The sequence below is a fragment of the Perognathus longimembris genome, chromosome 16 (assembly GCF_023159225.1).
Source record: "Perognathus longimembris pacificus isolate PPM17 chromosome 16, ASM2315922v1, whole genome shotgun sequence".
Lineage (NCBI taxonomy): Eukaryota > Metazoa > Chordata > Mammalia > Rodentia > Heteromyidae > Perognathus > Perognathus longimembris.
Genome location: NC_063176.1, coordinates 58823338 through 58842986, shown reverse-complemented (window position 1 = coordinate 58842986; position 19649 = coordinate 58823338). Strand labels below are relative to the sequence as shown.

Genomic DNA, 19649 nt, shown 5'->3' with positions numbered 1-19649 from the left:
CTTGGGGCTGCTCCGCCCTTCCCCTGCTAGACTCCTGTGACTTCCCAGCGCCTGATGGGAGCTTCCCGCCTGATTTGGGGGTTCTTTGTTCCCTCAGGGTGGGGAGGGGGAGGGAGGAAGATCTAGCTTCTTTGTAGGGTTTGGGTCTCTGATAGCTGGTCTCCCGTTGGGGGAGGGGGTAATGGGGGACTCACTGGTCCTGGATTGTGTGTGTGTCCCACGCCGCCGTTGGTCCTTCGGGTATGGCGAAAGGTCGTGGTGGCGTCCCCGGCTCTCCTCTTCTGCACCACTGGGTTCCCCAGCCGCTTATGTCCATTCCCAGTGTGGACCTGACCTTGCCGTCGCCACCGTCGCCATGTGTCTTGGTCCGCACTTTCTCTGGTGTCCGTGAAGTCCCGCTGTCTGGACTCTGCGCTCCCGGCAGTCGGTCTGCCGATCGCCGGGTCCCCTTTCCCAGCCTGGCCCTGTTCGGGCCAGGGTGGGCTGGTGGGGGGAGGGTGCCCCAGAGATCCTCCGGCTCCGTGTAGGTTTTTGGCTCTTCTGTTTTGCTTCTTTTTGTTTTCCTGCATTTCTCCACTGCTTCTGGCTGCTTGTTTTGCTGGGTTCTTGATGGGGTGTTGGGTGCTGGAGTTCCCAGCTCACTATTCAGTTGGAGCGAGTCGGGGTGCCTCCCTACTGTGGCGGCGCCATCTTGCCTCCTTCGTAACTAGGCTTCTAATAGGCTACTTGCCACCTCCATGCCTGACCTTTCTTAGCAATGACCCTGTTCATAATCAGTTGCCTTACTTGCTTTCCATATACTATAAGCCACTTAAAGGAATGGGACACTCACTAAATCTATTGACACTATATTGTTTCTGTGTGAATCTACATCAGATGGTTTGAAGAGATGGGTATTTTGACCTGTATTTGCTATAGGGGCTCATTTCACAATAACTACCATCTTCTACCTTCTAGAAGCATTTTTTTTTCCCCTAAAGTATCTTCTTGCCAGGTGCTGGTGGCTCATGTCAATAATCCTAGCTACTCGGGGAGGCTGAGGTCTGAGGATCACAGTTCAAAGCCAGCCCAGGCAGGAAAGTCCATAGTCCTAGCTACTCAAGAGGCTGAGGTCTGAGGATCCCGGTTCAAAGCCAGCCACGGCAGGAAAGTCCATGAGATTCCAATTAATAACCAGAAGAAACAGAAGTAGTACGATGGCTCAAATGGTAGAATGCTAGCTTTGAGCTGAAGAGCTCAGGTACTGCCCAGGCCCAGAGTTCAAGCCCCACAACTGACAACATAATTAATAATAATAATAATAATAATAATAATAATAATGAAATATCTTCTTTTTTCTAGGGGACATCCGACACACAAAGCACGTCCAGCAGACTGACTTGGCTGCAACACTAGCAATAGGGCTTGGTTTGCCAATTCCCAAGGACAGTGTAGGAAGCCTTTTATTTCCAGTTGTAGAAGGAAAACCAATAAGAGAACAGCTTAGGTTTCTTCACTTAAATACAGTACAGCTTAGCAAGCTGTTGCAAGAGAATGTACCATCCTATGAGAAAGGTAGGCCAGTTAATAATTCCAACTTCTGTTAGAATTGCATCTCATTGAAGCTCATGTTTTCTGGTTGTGTTCTGGGGTGTGCAGTTTGCCATGGCATATGTTGGAGCCATTACTCTTCAATTATATATATTGTGTTTCTGCTTTCTTAGACTCTTTTTTTTTTTTTTAGATATCTTTAACTTTATTTTATTTTATTTTATTTTTGCCAGTCCTGGGGCATGGACTCAGGGCCTAAGCACTATCCCTGGCTTCTTTTTGCTCAAGGCTAGCACTCTGCCACTTGAGCCACAGCGTCGTGTCTGGCCGTTTTCTATATACGTGTTGCTGGGGAATTGGACCCAGGGCTTCATGTATACGAGGCAAGCACTCTTTGCCACTAGGCCATATCCCCAGCCCCCTTTCTTAGACTCTTAACTGTCGTCTTACCAACTCCACAGATGCAGTTAACTACATGGAATCTTTCATAAATGTTTGCTGTCGATAAATACTCTTCTTTGGGACCCAGGGACTATTAAAATCACAGGAAATAAAAACATCAGGAGTTATATGTCTTCATGAGATATTCCAGGGGGAGAAGAAAAAAATAGTAATAGATGGTAAGAAGGACCCTAGGAAATGATCAGACAGAGAAGAGAGAGGATTGCAAGTAGATTGGCATATGGCAGGCTGAGAATCAAGAGTCACCCTGCAGTGGTGCTGTCAAAGTGGCTATGGGAAGGCACAGGAGATGGCAGAGGTGTGGAGGGGCCTTAAAAAACTAAAGTTGCCAGACGGGCTTTCACTTTTGTCCCTGGTGAAGTATAAGGGACACTGTAGCATTTTCTGCATTCTCAAAGGCTCTCAGATTCCCTTAGAGAGTTGTTCTCTATGCTGTAATGAGACCGGCTAGTATAGTGCTCTAGTGAGGGCCCTGTACAACAGAGGAGCCCCAAAGTGATTGCATATTGGATATGTTTGGAAATAGCAAAGCAGAGGAGTTGTTGGCACACTGGAATATAAGTCAAAGGAAGACCTAAGGAACAATTCCAGTGTTTCAGCTGAATAGTGAAAGAGTAAATGACCATGCACTAAGGTGGGTAAGTCCAGAACAAGAGCAGGAAAAAGGTTTGTAAGGCAAGGCAAGGTAGTAGCAGGGCAAAGGGTTTAGGAAGCCATGAAGAAAAAGACTTTCAGTAAGGAGGGAGTGAAGAGCTGTGTTGACTACTAGTAAAATAAAGTAAGAGATTGAGAACTCACTGCTGAATCTTGGCAACGTGGTTATTAATGACTATAGGAGCAGCTCATGTGGAGTGTCAGAAAAAAGCCTAGTTGGGATGGGCGTAGATAAGGGCATTAGAGAGAACAGGAAGATGGACTCTAGTCTGGGCAGATGGAGGACCAAGAGCAGGTATTTTATCTTTAAGCTAACAATACTATTGGGAGTTTATCTGCTAATAAGAAGAGTCCCTAGTGAAGAATGTGCTTCCTTGTTACCCTCTATCGATCATTCAGATTATGGACTCCATGAATACCCAAGCACATCACCAACTAACACATTTGCCCCTGAATCTAAAGGAAGCATTGCTTGTTTAAGCAAACACTTAATCTGATGCAGCAGGTTGTGTGAGAAACATCCAGAAGGGCCAAGCACCATGGGTGTCACATGTAGAAGACACCCCCTGACAGCTGTAGTCTGTAGGCTGGGAGCATGTGTGATAAGGGACCAGAGGACTTAGTGCTTAGCCAAGGACCAAGGTACAGGGCCTTCTTCATTAGAGGTGAGGCCTAGCCAATGCACATTTCTGCCTAGCCCAGGCACAGATGTTACTTTTGTTTTTGTCTTTCAAAAATAACTTGTATGGGGGCTGGGGATATAGCCTAGTGGCAAGAGTGCCTGCCTCGGTATACCCGAGGCCCTAGGATCGATTCCCCAGCACTACATATACAGAAAACGGCCAGAAGCGGCGCTGTGGCTCAAGTGGCAGAGTTCTAGCCTTGAGCGGGAAGAAGCCAGGGATAGTGCTCAGGCCCTGAGTCCAAGGCCCAGGACTGGCCAAAAAAATAAATAAATAAATAACTTGTATGGGCTTGATATTTTTGGCACATTTGTTATTGTAAATATGTCCTGTTGCAAAAATCACCAACAAAAAATATTTTTTAAGTCATAGACTCTTTGCTTACTTAAAAAATGTGGCCGAAGAAGAAATCAAGAACCATGCTAAGGGAGTAGGAAAAGAGCCTGCTGGAATGAGGAAATGTTGATGGGAAGCCCTAGGAGGCCTTTGTCTGCACAATATATACCTATTCTGACACAGTATATTTCAGGTCCCACATGTATTTCAGATCCCACAAGGCCTACAAATCCTCTACAACATTCAGGCAGGTCTTGCCATCTGGCTTTCAGTTGTGATAGGAGCATCCTTTTTGCACTCCAAGACTGATCTTCAGGGACTGGATACATACTCTTTCCCAATTTGTGCTTGGCGAATTCTTCATTAGCTCATCCTTGCCCTCTACGCACTCGCAATCAGTTCCTTCTCCTTACCAAGACTCTCTCATTATACTCTAATCTACTTTTCCTTTATGGTGTTCTTTTACAATATGTGATTACATATGTCCATGCATATTGACTTTTTATTTTTGTGAGTACTATCAGATCCAAGCCGAAACATGTAGGAGTTACTCAGTATTGTGTTTCTTGCCTAAGACAGTATAGACAAACCAATTCTTTCGGTTTTTATAGTTCGCATGAAGAAATAGTAGAAAGATCAAGAATGGAGAGGAGAAGATAAGACTAGGAGAGGGAAGTAGATAGAAAGGGAATCTGTGCTGAGCATTAGTAAGATACATCTGTCCACATTGTTTGAGCTGAGTAACCAGGCTTTCGCAGTGCTAGTGGTAGATAGATGCACTTTATCCACTATACCTTATTTCTAATGCAGGTGCTATCTTCCCCAAAGTCCAATACTGCCTGCATTAGGAAAAGGTTATGAAAATTTGTGCCAAGAATAACTGGATACTCTAGATTATAATTATGTATGCCCATGGTGTGTATGTGTAATTTTTTTGTCCTGGTAGATCCTGGATTCGAGCAGTTTAAAATGGCAGAAAGGTTACATGGAAACTGGGTCAAGTTGCACTTGGAAGAAAACAATTCAGATGTTCTGATTGGCCTGGGGACCAAGGTGCTCAGGCAGTACCTGGGTGCACTGAAGACCCTGAGTCTGTCCCTGAGCACACAAGTGGCCCAATATGACATCTACTCGATGGCAGTGGGGACAGTTGTGGTTTTGGAGGTATGGATGTTCATGTAATAATGGCTCAGGTATTAAATTGATTTTCGTAACTCAGTCAAAAATAGTACTTTTCAGTAGTATTTGTGTTACTGCCAGGTGTAGTATCACATGCCTGTAACCCCAGTACTTGGGAGCTAAAACTGGAAGATTGAGTTTGAGGCCAACCTAGGCTTCACACAAAACACTATCTCAAAAAAAAAAAAAATCAGTGTTATTATACACAGAAAACACAAATTTTCTTAACTATCCTATTGTGTTTCTTAGCTTGTGACAAAACATAAACTACTGTCAAGTGTGTGTCAGGTATTGCTGCATACAATAAAATAAGCTTTGAATTTTGGCAGGCAACTATAGGTAATCTTTGCTTGGGTAGTTTTCCCTATTCTTTCTGTGTACACAGAAAGGAGATGCTCATTTCAAGTGGCTTCCCTCGACTTGGCCATCCATAGACACTGTTGATGCGTGGTTTCTGTTTTTATTCTAGGTCCTCACCTTGCTTCTCCTCAGCACCCCACAGGTGCTGCACAGAAGAGCTGATCTGGATGTTGCTCTGTCGTCTCCTGTGTTCTCTCTGCTCTTTTATCTGATATTCCTGGTTCTTTCAGCCATTCACGTTGTAGTCTGCACCTCAGCAGAGAACTCATGTTACCTCTGCAGTCTCCCCTGGCTGGCAGCAGTGGGGGTGATAGTGCTAGTTGCCATGCTGCTCTGTGCAGTCGTGTCTGCTCTTGCCAGGACGGTCATCAATGGAACTCTGCTGAGGAAGGTATGGCTGGCTCCTAGGTATATGAGGTAGTCTTTCTGTGTTGGAAATATTTGTTATATTATCTTTCACTTGTCAGACATTAGTCGAAACAGCTTCCTGGAAGGCCACACACCAAAGAATTGGTGGAAGAACTTTAGCAACCTGTACCTGTTTCTGAGCATCTTGGTCTCTGTTTTCTGATGTGTGGTTAGGCCACATGCCTTTGTTCTCAGTTGTTCTCTTGGACTAGAGCAGAGATGGTGGTAGAACTGCAGGTCATGGAAGATGAGAAGCATAGGCTCCTTAGTCCAAACAAAAGGCATCTTAGTTGTGGCTGAGGACAGCCAACTGACAAATATGAGATTCCAAAGGAGCTTTGATGTTCTTTTCCTCTGTTCTGCCTCACAAAGTATAGTTTTCTTTTCCAGACGCATATTTGGAAGTCTTCATCTTTTACTTGGCACTTTCATTCATTACCTGGTAGTTCTGGCAGGGTAGTAAAGAGGAGATGGGTGGTTGCAGTAAAATAAGCTCTGGTCTACAGTGCCTAGAACCTGCATTGGGGGACCCTGTTATGTGACTACAGTACCCAACCATGCAGCATCTGCACTCCTCCTCATGATAGGGCCTCTAATGAGTTCAGGTCTTGACACTCACTATTACCATAGTGCCAAGAATTTTCTTTGTCCTCATTTGCATCTCTAGGGCCTACCCAGGTTCATGCTATCTCTGGGTACCTTGCTGCACACAATAGTTATCAGAAAAATAAATGACAGCAATTGCTTTCTCATCTTGAGCTGTTTGAAGTTAGTAGTTCACACTTACCTCTATGATAAGATACCTGAGATAAGCAACTTAATAGAAAAAATTTAGTGCAGTGTTTCAGTCCATGGTTAGCTGGCTCAATTCCTATGGGCCTGTGGCAAGGCAGAAACATCATGATGGAAAGGCTTCTCAGAGGAAACCTGTTCCACTCATGGTAGTAAGGAAGCAGAAAGACCTAGGGACAATAGATACCCTTCAAGATATAACCCTAGTGACCCTCTGACTAAGCCCTATCTGCTAATAGCACATTCAGCCTTGAACACATTGTGGATTGACCCATTAATGAAGAGGTTAGTGCCAGCTGGGCACCAGTGGCTCACACTTATAATCCTAGGTACTTAGGAAGGCTGCAACCTGAGGATCACAGTTCAAAGCCAGCCCAGGCAGACAATCGCAAGAGACTCGTATCTCCAACCAACCACCAAGAAGCCAGAATGAGCCTCAAGTAATAGAAAGCTAGTGTTCAGCAAAAAAAGCTCAGGAACAGCGTCCAGGTCTTGAGTCCAAGCCCCAGGACTGGGTAGAGCCATCTTGATCCACTCACCTCTCAATATTACCATAAGCTGGTAACTAGAACTTTATGTGTGTTTTTGGTGGGACATTTCATATTCAAGCCATAATACAATTTAAGGGAGATAGTACCACCTTTGTTGTTTCAACAGAAGTAACCATTGTAGTGGAAACTAAAAATTTCAAAGAGAAAGGAACTGGCATGGAAAAGGGGACATCAAAGTTTGCCCAGGAGCTTCTGGCCAGTTCTTTGGGCTCCATCACTGACTTAAGGGTCTATCCATTTTCATTCTCTGCTACTGAGTTTTCATGTGCAGTCTAGGGTAAGGACCACTGATACATACCGTATCCATGTCCCCCTGGCTTGCATAAGGGCATTTTGACATGCCCCCCGTCCCTCTCCCAGTCTGCTGTGTATATGAAGAGGAGCTATGTCCCCAAAACAGGCTCATCCAGAGTAGGCAATGGACACTAGACAGGAGGAACAGCATGTATCTGTCTCGGGATTTTTGCTGTGAATAGGGACTTTAGCACATATAGGGAGATGTGTGTAATTTTCAGACTAATTCTCATTCTGTCTATTTCCTCTTTATAGAATGTAGCTTACTCCGGCTCTGCATGGTCAGAGGTAGACCACCTTCTTCTGCTTGGCACAGTGGGGCATGTCCTGAGCCTGGGAGCCAGCAGCTTTGTAGAAGAGGAGCACCAGACCTGGTACTTCCTTGTCAACACCCTGTGCCTGACTCTGAGCCAAGAATCTTGCAGGAGCTACTTTCTGGGAGACAACTGTGAGTCTCAGCATCCCATCCACATGGAACAACAATATGAGGGTGCCACTTTCACACTGCAGGACAACACAAGTTATGATGATCCTGAGCCTGTCAGAGAGGGTGAAGAGCCCTCCCCATCCAAAGTATTTAGAAGCTACAAGCAGTGGACAGTGCTTGCAAGTCCATGGCTGGTGCTGATCTGCTGCCGGTTACTGCGATCCCTGAACCAGACAGGTGTGCAGGGGGCCCACCGACCTGATTTTGGCCATTGGCTCACCAGGTAAGCATGGGCTGGACTCGCTCTGACTGAATGGTTACAAATCAAGTTTTCCTTTTTCTACATTTAGTGCTGGTTTTCATATTAAGGATAGGATAATATTTGAGATCTGAAGAAATAGAAAGATAAACCATAGATCATGAGCCATTGTTGAAAGGTGAATTGTGTTGAGGCTAGCCAAGCAAGGTGATGCATATGTAAGGAAACAGCATGGGCCAGATGCATATGTAAGGAAACAGCATGGGCCAGGTGTTGAAAGGTGAATTGTGTTGAGGCTAGCCAAGCAAGGTGATGCATATGTAAGGAAACAGCATGGGCCAGGGTGCAGATGAGGGCTACCAGGGGCAGGACTATTTGTACTACACTGCCCTGATTCTGAGTGCATCCGTGAGTAAGGAATTAGACTTACTTAGGACTCTAGTCCACATTTTTTTCTTTGCTTCCCAGAAAAATCAGTATAGATTCAGAGATCACCAATTCCTTTTTGTCATCATTTTGGTATTTTCCATCTTGTTTCAGCTCTGAACACAAAATGCAGCTTTCAGGCCTGGCCACCCTTTCCCTGCTTGTGATCTTTGTGTTGGTCCAAAGGGGCTGTTCCACTGTGTCCAAGGCAGCCCTGGCGCTGGGGCTATTGGGCGTCTTCTGCTATAGGGCTGCCATAGGGAATGTGTTATTCCCATGGCAACCAGACAACAAAGGCATTACAAAGTAAGTACACTGGAGATATGAGGGTCTGCTTTTAGATCTTAGTCTTTTATGTACTAAAAAATTCGATGCCCCCCCCCCAAATACCATACCAGTCTTTAGAACAACTGAATTTGGCTTTTGTGAATGGTGATTTTATTAGCAATTATGATAGTCTGATTAAGAAAACCTTAAACAGTGCAGCAATAGGGATGTGACACTTGCAGTTCCGTTGAAGCTCCACCCTGGCATTCACTGCTGTCAGACTTGAGTTTTCAGAGAACAGAAGGTGAACAATAAGCTTTAGAACTGTTGGATGACTCCATCTTGACAAATGTATTTTATTTTTCAAACTGATATGAAAGACTAAAGAGATAAAATATTGGTGATTATGACCCAGGATTTTAAGTGCATGCAGGATTTTGTGTGCATGCATGTATGTGCATGTGCGCCAGCCAGGCCTAGAGCTTGAACTCAAGACCTGTATACTCCTACTGAGCATCTTTGCTCAAAGCCACAACCCATTTATGGTTTTTTGGGTCCTTAGTTGGAATAAGAGTCTCATGGACTTTTCTGCCCGGACTGGCTTCAAAACTGTGATCCTCAGAGCTGAGCCTCCAGAGTAGCTAGGATTGTAGGTTTGAGCCACCAGTACCTTTTTTTTTTTTTTAGCCAGTACTCATTTCTGTACCTTATGAATGTCTAGAATGAGCAAATACTGCTTTTCTAGTCAAATCAAAGGTCCAGGTGACAACCAAGAGCTGTGGCTTAGGCCATGTAGCTGGGAACTGGGAATATACCAGGAAACAGCTGCTGACAGCTGTGGGGAGTTAGGGTTGAAGTGGTGTCCAGTACCTGCCTTAGGTAACAGCAATGTGGTGACCTTCAACTTTGGTAGGAGGCCAGGGGAACAAGAAAAAGGCAAAATGGACATTCAGTAGAGACATCTCAGAGGCTGTTTGATTTGTGTGTGTGTGTGTACCTGCTGTTCCTGGAGCTTGGATTCAAAGCCCAGGCACTGTTCTTTAGCTCTCTTTTTTGCTCAAGGCTTGTGCTCCATCCCTTTTGCCACAATTCTACTTTTGGCTTTTTGATGGTTAGAGTTAAGAGTCTCATGGACTTTCTTGCCTGGGCTGGTTTTGAGCTTTGATCCTTACCTCTCAGCCTCCTGAGTAACTAAGATGGCAGACATGAGCCTTCAGTGCCCAGCAGGCTCTTGGCTTTAGGGCATGAGCCAAGGCAGTTGTCATAGTTTGATACTATATTTGAGGACATCTCTAAGTATGATATCTCAAATTCCTCATTATCTCTCAGACTTGATTTGAGCATCTTCTCAAGACTGATCATCTTACTTTGCTTTCCCTGCTTTTCCTGCAGCATATCCTTTGTTAGATTCCAAAAAATAGCCCATGTGCCTTTTTTCTCAATGTGTTCTTTCTGTCAGTAAAATTCTTCCACTTTTCAACCATTCTCACCCTAAATATGTCCTTGTTCCAGATCCACCAGACTCCAGATGCGCTACAATTCTGGATCCATCCTGGTTCTGGATCTGTCAAGGTTCTGGAACTATCCTGGCTCCAACTCTACATAATTGTGATCTACTTTGGTTCTAGGTTCAATTAGCATTATAAGAGCCTTTGCCTTCTATATCTCTTTTCTTTTTCTCTTACCCCAGTCATGGCTTGCACTGAAGGATGAGTAGTGGGAACTTATTGGAGATGTCTGATGATGCTCTCCCTCCCGTTCTCCATCCAGTGACCCTGGCAGCATCTCCTGGTTCAGAGCATAGGGTCTTTTTTTCCCCGTAATGTCTTTCGTGGCTCCAACCTTTGCTGGTTTCTACGTTATTGGAACCATGTGGTCCTGTCCTTAGCTTTCACATTAGGACACATGGCCTGGGGTGTCAAATACCTGATTCTAGCTTCTCAGCCAGGGCCACACTGCACCACATATGGTACATAACACCCACATTGTATTAATCAAACTGTTCATACTGAAGAAAGGAATTTTTTAAATTAAATTATAAACACAAGAAAATAAGCTATAGGAAAAATCTTTTTTTGAGCTGGGCACTGGTGGTTCACACTTGTAATCCTAGCTACTCAGGAGGCTGAGATCTGAGAATAACAGTTCAAAGCCAGCCCGGGCAGGAAAGTCTGTCCAATTAACCACCAGAAAGCTGAAGATGGCACTGTGGCTCAAAGTGGTGGAGTGCTAGCCTTGAGCTGAAGAGTTCAGGTGCAGGGCCCAAGCCCAGAGTTCAAGCCCCACAACCAATAAAATAAATAAATCATTTTTCGAAACAGACACATTATTAAGTTGATTTCTCATTTAAAATTTACTTAACATTATTTTAGATGACAGTCTTTTAAAATATTCATTTAAAACATCTGTTTAAAATATGCTTTAGGAATATATGTGTTTTATACGATAAAATTCTTGGGCATATATTCTGAATTGTACTCTTCACAGACTCAAATGAAGTACCAAAGTACTTATAATAGCACTTCGATTTTACTGAATATTTGTTGTGTGGCAAACAGTGTGCATTTTTCCTAGAATAATTGTGTGAGGTGTAGATTTTGCCTTCTGTTCCTTTCCCAAATACATTGTCAGAGGTGTTAATTAAGTTACCCTAAGCAACCAGAATAAACTAGAGAGCCCAGACTGAACAATTTGGACCACTGCATGTTGTCCGTGTACACACTTATGAATAGTCACACCCTCTTAAAAATCTCTCTGGCTGCAAATGTGCTTGGTGAGCACAGTGAGCATATACACACCTACAGAATTTTCAGACAGTTGGGTTTTATACTAGCATAATTGTTTTCATGTTAACTATGCAAAGCAGGTAGATGATTTCCCTGGCATACTGCCAGGGCATAGCTCTGGTCCTGTAACTAAGTGATGTTTTGACCATATTAGCAAGGTTTCTTCAAAGAGACCTCCACTAGGAAAGTACACTCAAGGATACACCTGTTGGCCTCACAGGGTGCTCCTCAACGCCACAGGTGAAGAGCTGTGATGCCAGCTGTCGGCAGGAGTACACTGTGGCTCATTTAGCTACACTGGCACATTTAGGTCCTCCCTAACTAAGTACATTTTCACATGTGAAAATACATATTTCTATTTTTCTAGCTTGTACATATGAATCTAACTTGTTTTGCTTTTTTTTTTTTTAGGGGTACTATTGAAGCTCGTTTTGTTTATGTCTTTATCCTTGGCATTCTATTCACGGGTACCAAAGACTTGCTTAAATCTCAAGTCATTGCTGCAGACCTCAAAATCAAGACTACAGGCTTATGGGAGATATATACTGGATTAGTTCTTCTGGCAGCATTGCTCTTGAGGCCACATAATCTTCCGGTGTTAGCATTTAGCCTCTTGATTCAGACTGTAATGACTAAGTTCATCTGGAAGCCCCTGAAACATAATGCAGCCGAAGTCACTGTAATGCATTATTGGTTTGGCCAAGCATTCTTCTATTTCCAGGTAGGTTTTCATTATTACCATGGGTAGAAGGCTATTAACTTTTCAATCATTTACCTTTTAGTATTTCTTTGAAACAATTTCCTAAGTTAGAAAGTTGTATTTGCTCAGGGAAAGAATTGTGAGTAAGCGTGAATTATGCTTAAGTCTCATGTGTTTTTAATGAGATCAAGTCCAGTTAGTCATTTAAGAAAGACATTCTCAGTATGGGTGGATTGGTGCATGAGACAATGGATTGTTGCACTGCAGGGTGAGGTGAAGATTGATTTATTTCAAGCAGTTAAGGAAATGCTTCAAGTATTCCATGTTCTTTATGACTATAAGAGTTTGTTCCCTTATACCTTTATGTCATTGTCAGAGCTATCTCCGCTATCTGATATCCCTGTGTGGCTACTAGTTCCCCAGGGCCAAAAGGATTGCCACTTCTCTCTAGTGTTTAAAGACTCATTGCAAGAAGCCTGGAAACCTGACTCGTTTATGGTACATAGGAAGATGTCTTAGCACCAGTGGTAGGCCTTGAAGAAACTCAGTTCCTACCAGTATCCACAGAGAGAATGAAACTCTCCATAGATCCCTTCTCAGCTGGACTCCCAGCTGAGTAACTACCAACTTTGGGAATGCTTCTCCATGTGCACCAGCCTTTCCACCTGTCTGGTCCAGGGTCTTTTGCAGCTGTGGTGAAGAGAGTAGCCTTTTTACTCTTGGAATTCTTATCCTTGAACAGCCCATAATTGCATGACTTACCTTGTCTATCCTTCTGATCCCAAGGCCAAATAGTGGTAGGTAAAGTTCAAGAAACATGTAAATCCTGTTAGCTACTGGTGTCTCATGCCTGTAATCCTAGCTACTCAGCCTAAGATCTGAGGATTACAGTTTGAAGACAGCAGGAAAGTCTGTAGGACTCTTTATCTCCACTAAACTACCAAAAGAAGCCAGAAGTGGAGCTTTGGCTCAAGTAGTAGAGTGCTAGCCTTGAGCAAAAGAAGCTCAGGGACAGTGCCCAGACCCTGAGTTCAAGCCTCAGCACCAGCACAAAAGAAAGAAGAAATATCTAAGCCCTTGAATAGCATGGCCAAACTGATGTGGCCCTAGGCTCAGCCTGTTGAGGCTCTCCCTGACCTTCTCCACTGTCTCCACCCTGGTCTCCCTATGGACCCGCTCAACTCCCTCATAAATTATTAGTATCTGTGGAAGTCACAAACATACAAGCATCATTAGAAGGTAAGTGGCTACCAGCCTAGACTCTGGTATCCAGCATTTTCCACCAGATGGTCTTTGATAAGTGCATGCTATGTTTCAGTTTCCTTTCTGGCAACTGGGAATGGCAAACAGTGACCTTCTCCTGGGTTTTGGTAGGGTCAGAAGCCATTTTGATACTAGGCAAAGAGATAACTTCTGGAGTTCACTTTGCCACAAGGAATGGTCCCGTTTCCATGTGTTAAAAGATAAAGTGCAGATCAGTTTGTGATACATACTTGCATTACTGTGTACCGTCAGGCAAATGGCCAGTAGTCTAGTTGTAGTGGGGATCCATCTAGGTGCTAGAGATCAGACAGACACCAAATCAGCAAAGACTGGGGCCTCATGCAAATGAGCTGTGTGCTTAGTACCCTCTCTTTCTCCAGCCCCCAAGCCTTCAGCTCCCAAAGGCCCCTTTCCTCAGGTTGATTCCCTTTCCTTTCACTGTCAGTTTTCCTGAGGGATGAACTGTGGCCTTGCTGCTACTGGTTTCTGCCTTTAGTGCTGAATTTCCTCAACAACATGGGGATTAGATATGGATGCTCCACTCTGGTTGCTGGCCTCCTCATGTGCTAAGTCTCTAGTCTGTATAGTAATAATGTATCATGTTAGCATGGTTGAAGGTGATAAGTCAATGTGACTCAAGCCTCAGCATGTGCTTAGTCACCTGGTCCCATTTTTACTGGTCTATATTATGTGGGGGCTGCCATCAAGCTTCAGGAGCCAAACCTACTTTCATCCTCACCAGCACCCCATCCCTGTACCCTGCCCTCCCTTACTCTAATGGCCTCTCTACCATTTCACCAGAAGATCTTGAGTGAGAAAAGGAGAGTCCTGAGCATAGTGATTTCAGGGTAATTCTATGGTAAGCCTAAGGCTGGGGTAAATGTGAATTCAAAGGTGCAATAGAGAGATAGAGGTATATAGAGAGGTGGCATTGTAGATGTCATGTCTGCCTGACCCCACAGGTACCCTTGAACCACATCTGCCACAGGGAGGGGCAGAAAGGAATGGGATTGATACTGAGCTTGCAGAGCCAGGCCTTATGGTAAACACCCTGCCAAGCCTTGTGTAAATGGTTTTCCAGAAAGGCTTTAGCTGGACCTGTGTCATCACATGACTCATGTGCCATCAGAGTGTAACTGACCAATAAGCATCAGAGTAAAGTTTGCGTGTGCAGCTGACAGACCAGAGTCAGTGGGCTGGATCTTCAGAGATCCTTTTCTTCAACCCCAAATACCACCACACAGCACAGGTGTGGCATCAGCCCTTCTCGCCCACATTCAGTTTACTGTCAGGGTTTGGTTGTAATCAATCAGTCTCTCGATATCAGTAGAAAAGTCAGTCCTCAATGAGCAATTTCTAATCTATGAGAGCTTGACTATTTTCAACCAGGTAATTCACAGCAGCATCCATGGGACTTGCTATATCGGCAGCCCTTGTCCCTGCCCCTTGTCCAGACCATGAAGCAATTGCCTACCAGAGCCCTCTGAACTACTCAAGCAGAGGTCCTCAAGGAGAGATGGCTGCACTTGACTTGAGAGAAGTTTCTGGTCATGAGATTGGCATGTGCATCTTTCTGCAGAGAGGGTGCTTCTTATAACTTCTTTGTCTAGAGTAACACAGTAGTTAGGTAGGTGATTGATCCAGGGCTAGCACAGTGATAGGAAGGAAGAGCCAGGTGCCTGCCTCTGACCATGGGTTTACAATGTCATAATCATCTGACTCTTGTGCATGCTTCACACTAACATAGTAGTGGTTGGGGCCACATGATTGTCAGCTTGTCTTCCTGTATTCCAGGGTAATTCTAACAACATCGCCACCATTGACGTCTCAGCAGGCTTTGTGGGCTTAGACACTTACATGGAAGTTCCAGCCACATTCCTGACAGTGTTCGGGACATATGTGGGACCTGTGCTATGGGCCAGCCACTTAGCACACTTCCTGAGCTCAGAGACAAGCAGGTGAGGTATCTTTGTCTTTTACCATAAATCTGATGGCAGAATGACAGATTTAAAGAGTACCTTGCTGGGTGCTAGTGTCTCATCCCTCTAGTTGTAGCTACATAAGAGGTTGAAATCTGAGGATCACACTTCAAAGCCATTCCAGACAGGAAAGTCCATGAGACTCTTTACCTCCATTTACCTACCAGAAAACGAAGTGGAGCTGTGTCTCAAAGTGGCAGACCTCTAATCTTGAGCAAAAGACTTCGGGGACAGCACCTAGGCCCTGAGTTCAAGCCCCACAACCAACAAAAAATAAACTACAAGTAAAAATTAATGAAGAGTCCTTTATTCTAGATAGAGTGTCCTGGTCTGATGGGCCATGTGTGCCAGATTCAGGACCAAGTTCAAACTACACAAGAAGAAATGTACTCTCCTTCTAGCTGAAGTTTTTCTATGATTAGGATTAGGAAAAGTAGCAGAATCACAGAGAAGTGGGGGTCAACGTAGTTTTTCCCCTCTTGGTCCAAGGAGATAAAAAGTACTCATGTTTGGCTTCTAGAAACCCTAGCGGAGATACTCAGACAGGCCCTAGAAGGAGCTGTTAGCCATGCAGGTTCTGAGTCACTGTGAGCCCCTGGGGCTACCATCCATCCGTAGGAGCTGACAGCTAAGTTCAGGAACAAGTGAGCATCATCCCCTGCCCTAGTCTGTCTTGGACCTTACCTGTCCATCAGTCTGGAAAACCCTTTCAGGACCCAGTTTGCTCATGAGCTCACCTCTCTTGGTACCCTCAACAGATGTGCCTCTCAACAGATGGAGCCCTCCAGGCCTGTCCAGCTTGCTTCCGTGCTCCTTGCCTAGTTTTCCTGCAGCATCCCACCCTCTATTCAATGCCTCTTTACTCATTGATTTATATATCTTGTTCCTCTATGAAAAGGGGCTTCTTGGGCAGGGACTTTACCATCTCTGTTCTCCAGGTGGCCCTGTTACCTACTGGCCTGGCATAGTCAGACATAGAGTAAATGGTACATGGTCCACACTAAGTTATGTACCTCCCAGGCCTGATAAGGTGCTAGCATCATCTATACCTGGTTTTCCCTTCTGTAAAATATTGATGACTGGGGGCTGGGAATATGGCTTAGCAGTAGAGTACTCTCCTTGCATGCTTGAAGCCCTGGGTTCAATTCCTCAGCACCACATAAACAGAAAAGGCTGGAAGTGGCGCTGTGGCTCAAGTGGTAGAGTGCTAACTTTGAGCAAAAAAGAAGCCAGGGACAGTGCTCAGGCCTTGAGTCCAAGCCCCAGGACTGGCAAAAACAAACTATTGATGACTGGAGGAAATAAAGCATCACATAGAGAAGCTGCCAGTTGTCTGGAGGTACAGAGCCACTGATGCCACTGCTAGATCTGTTGGAGCCTGTGCACTTCTTACCATACCTAAATTGTCCCAGACCTCTTGCATTTATTCCAAGCCTTTGGTTTTTTGTTTTCTGTAAGCAGTAGCAGCAGTTAATAGCAGACAGCAGAAGGTAGAGTACTCTAGCATCTGCTTTCAGGGTTGGCAGTGGGGACAGGGGTGTCAGGCCTGAGGTGCTTTGACAGCTAGTGCTGCAGCATGAGCTTCCACACTGTGGGTTAAGACCTGATGCACTTGGCTTTTGGTGGAGATAAATACAGTATTACAGTTCTTGCAGTCTGGGGTTGGGTCCTAGAGCATTGACAGCCCATGACAGGAGTTAGTATCTCAGCTCTAGTGCTCTTGGGCTCAGGTCCCAGAATGACCATTCTGATGACAGATACTACTCAGTCACTTACTCTCCATTTACTTCCATCAGCTCTGCTGTAGCCTCTCCTGTGCACTGCTAGAGGACCTGGTTGTCTGAAGATGTTTCTGTGGCCACAGGCAGGCCCGACAGCCACAGTCAGCCCCCATCTTTCTCTTGCTGACAGTCCCTACTGCTTTCACTTCCACTGCTCCTTTTGCTGCACAGCTGCCCCACAGCTGCTTTTGGGTTTACCATTGCTTCTTCTGTTCATGTTTCCAGTACAGCCTTTCTACTAATGATGAGAATCAATCTTGAGTGGCAAGGAAAGCCACTCAAGAGAACTCTTATCAGACCTGCTTTTACAACACCAACAAGCAGCTTAGGAAATGTCTCCCAGCTGCTCACAGAAGTAAACCATATAGCTTGGTTATACAAGCCAGAAAGGGGATAGGACAAAGGCTTTTACAGCAATCATAGCAATCCTCTTAAGCAAAGGAAGGTTTGTGTTTGCACCGATCATGGCACAGTCTCTGTTACTAGTCATGGCATCTCTTATTCAAATAAAGGACTATGTTTTTACCAGTCATTGCCCTTCTGCTGGGCCACCAGCAAATGCTGCCCCCCCCTAACTTAGGTGACCTCTGGAATCTGTATCACCTGCTAGAGTTATCTCTGTCTCTGCTCCTCCTCTGGCATTGTCCCATTACCTCCTTTGTGGAAAGAATTTAATTTCTCAGTCTCATCCCACGTTCTGTTTTGCCTAGATCTCCGGAATAACAGGTCCTCAAGTTCATGTCTGATCCAGATTCTTTTCTAAGCTCTAAATGACATCTCTATGAATGTATCTAGACAGTGTTGGATCCAGCAAACCCCAGACTAGACATGCATTTCCTCCCTGTTTCTGCATTTGTTAGGAGTGAAGGTGATGTTAGCTCTAGGAGGATGTCAAGCTAGACTAAGAAAACTGAGAGCCCCATCCATGGAATGAGATGTCCTGCTCTGCAGGACTCACATGAGGGTCACAGAGACAGACAAATCTCTTCCCGCTGACAGCTTTTTGTGTGTGTGTGTGCCAGTCCTGGGGCTTAAATTCAGAGCCTGGGCACTGTCCCTGGGCTTTTTTGCTCAAGGCTAGCAAAAGTGGAGCCACAGCTCCATTTTCAGATTTTTGAGTAGTTTACTGGAAATGAGAGTTTCATGGAGTTTCCTGCCCAGCCTGATTTTGAACTGTGATCCTTAGATCTCAGCCTCCTCAGTAGGCTAAGATTATATGCGTGAACCACTGGTGCCCGGCTTGACACTTAGCTTTTTAAGGACAATAACTTCATTTTTCTAGCTGGAATGTAAGCTTTCTGAGGACAGGAATTGGCTGAAATTGATCTGTGGATGAGATAGACCAACTGAAGTTATGCTAATCCCTACTCCTTCTGCCACCAAAAAGCTAAAGGTTCTGGCAGTAAAAGCATGTTTTTAAGTGAGTTGACAACATTTCAGCCAGGGATTAAACCCAGGATCTCACACATGCTAGGCAAGTGCGCTACCACAGAGCTGGTTTCCCCAGCCCTTTTTTAAAATTACTATTATTTTTATTTTATTTTAGTTCTATTATTTTATGACAAGGTCTCACTGAATTTCCCAAACTGGCCTCAAACTTCCTGTCTTCCTGCCTTAGCCTCCCAAGTAGCCAGGATTACAGGCGTCTCCTGCCCCACCCAATTTCCTCTGTGATCCAGAAGCCAAGTGTCACAATCATTTTCAAAGTAAAAGTACCGGTGATGTATGTTCTTGTTGTGTGTGCTGATGTATGTTTTCTGCTTTATTCACAGTGGCTCAGCACTACGTTGTGCGTGCTTCTGCTATGCACTGATTTGCTCTGTTCCAGTTGCCACGTATATCATTCTGGTGACATCCCTGCGCTATCACTTATTCATATGGAGTGTATTTTCTCCAAAGCTTCTGTATGAGGGGATGCATCTGCTCATTACAGCTGCCCTCTGTGTTCTATTTACTGCCATGGACCAGTCTGGCCCCACAAGGGTTTGCCTGAAGACAGACACCTGTAGCTGATGTGTTTCTACAGTTCTTGTTTTAGTCATGGATTTGAGTACTGAAAATCTGCCCCTGGGTTGGAGACATGGCTCAGTTGGTAGAGCACTCGCCAGTGAGTGAAAGTGTCTGGTACGGAGTTCAAGTCCCAGTCTCGACCTACAAAGAAAAGAAAAATCTGCCATGTCAAGTTCTGGGGGGAAAAAAAAACATTGAAGCTTATGAAGTTGATGAAAAGATTCAGTTGCACTGGAATTTAGACTAAATAGTAAGCAGTTTAATAAAAGATTACTTTAAAGTATACTGTATCATATTTTCTGTGTTGACAATCATTCCAGAAACTTCTGAACTTTTCATCTCTTCTGGGTAAGTTATGAATTTGTATATTAAGATTCTGGCCTTTGTACTGGTATGTATGAATCTCAAAGAGCCCAGGAGCCTGTGGAAGAAGCACATCTACCAGGATCTGTTTTACAGCTCAGTCCCTAAATACCACTGACAGCCCTAGGGCTCTTCAGTT

The 19649-nt window shown here is 44.6% G+C and overlaps 1 protein-coding gene across 6 annotated transcripts in view; it reads left to right on the top strand.

The window, feature by feature from the left end:
• Nucleotides 1-19437, top strand: part of Pigg (phosphatidylinositol glycan anchor biosynthesis class G) — a 32689-nt gene extending 13252 nt beyond the window's left edge. For 2 of the 6 annotated variants that reach the window (XM_048363901.1, XM_048363902.1), the window contains exons 6-13: nucleotides 1342-1554; nucleotides 4612-4829; nucleotides 5314-5595; nucleotides 7505-7959; nucleotides 8476-8667; nucleotides 11826-12135; nucleotides 15172-15335; nucleotides 18910-19437. In XM_048363901.1, the coding sequence (XP_048219858.1) occupies nucleotides 1342-1554; nucleotides 4612-4829; nucleotides 5314-5595; nucleotides 7505-7959; nucleotides 8476-8667; nucleotides 11826-12135; nucleotides 15172-15335; nucleotides 18910-19150 (2075 nt within the window). In that variant the 3' untranslated portion in view covers nucleotides 19151-19437. The remainder of the gene's footprint in view (nucleotides 1-1341; nucleotides 1555-4611; nucleotides 4830-5313; nucleotides 5596-7504; nucleotides 7960-8475; nucleotides 8668-11825; nucleotides 12136-15171; nucleotides 15336-18909) is intronic. The other 4 variants (XR_007213514.1, XM_048363903.1, XM_048363904.1 and 1 more) reach the window with 4 other exon arrangements.
• Nucleotides 19438-19649: the final 212 nt, after the last annotated feature.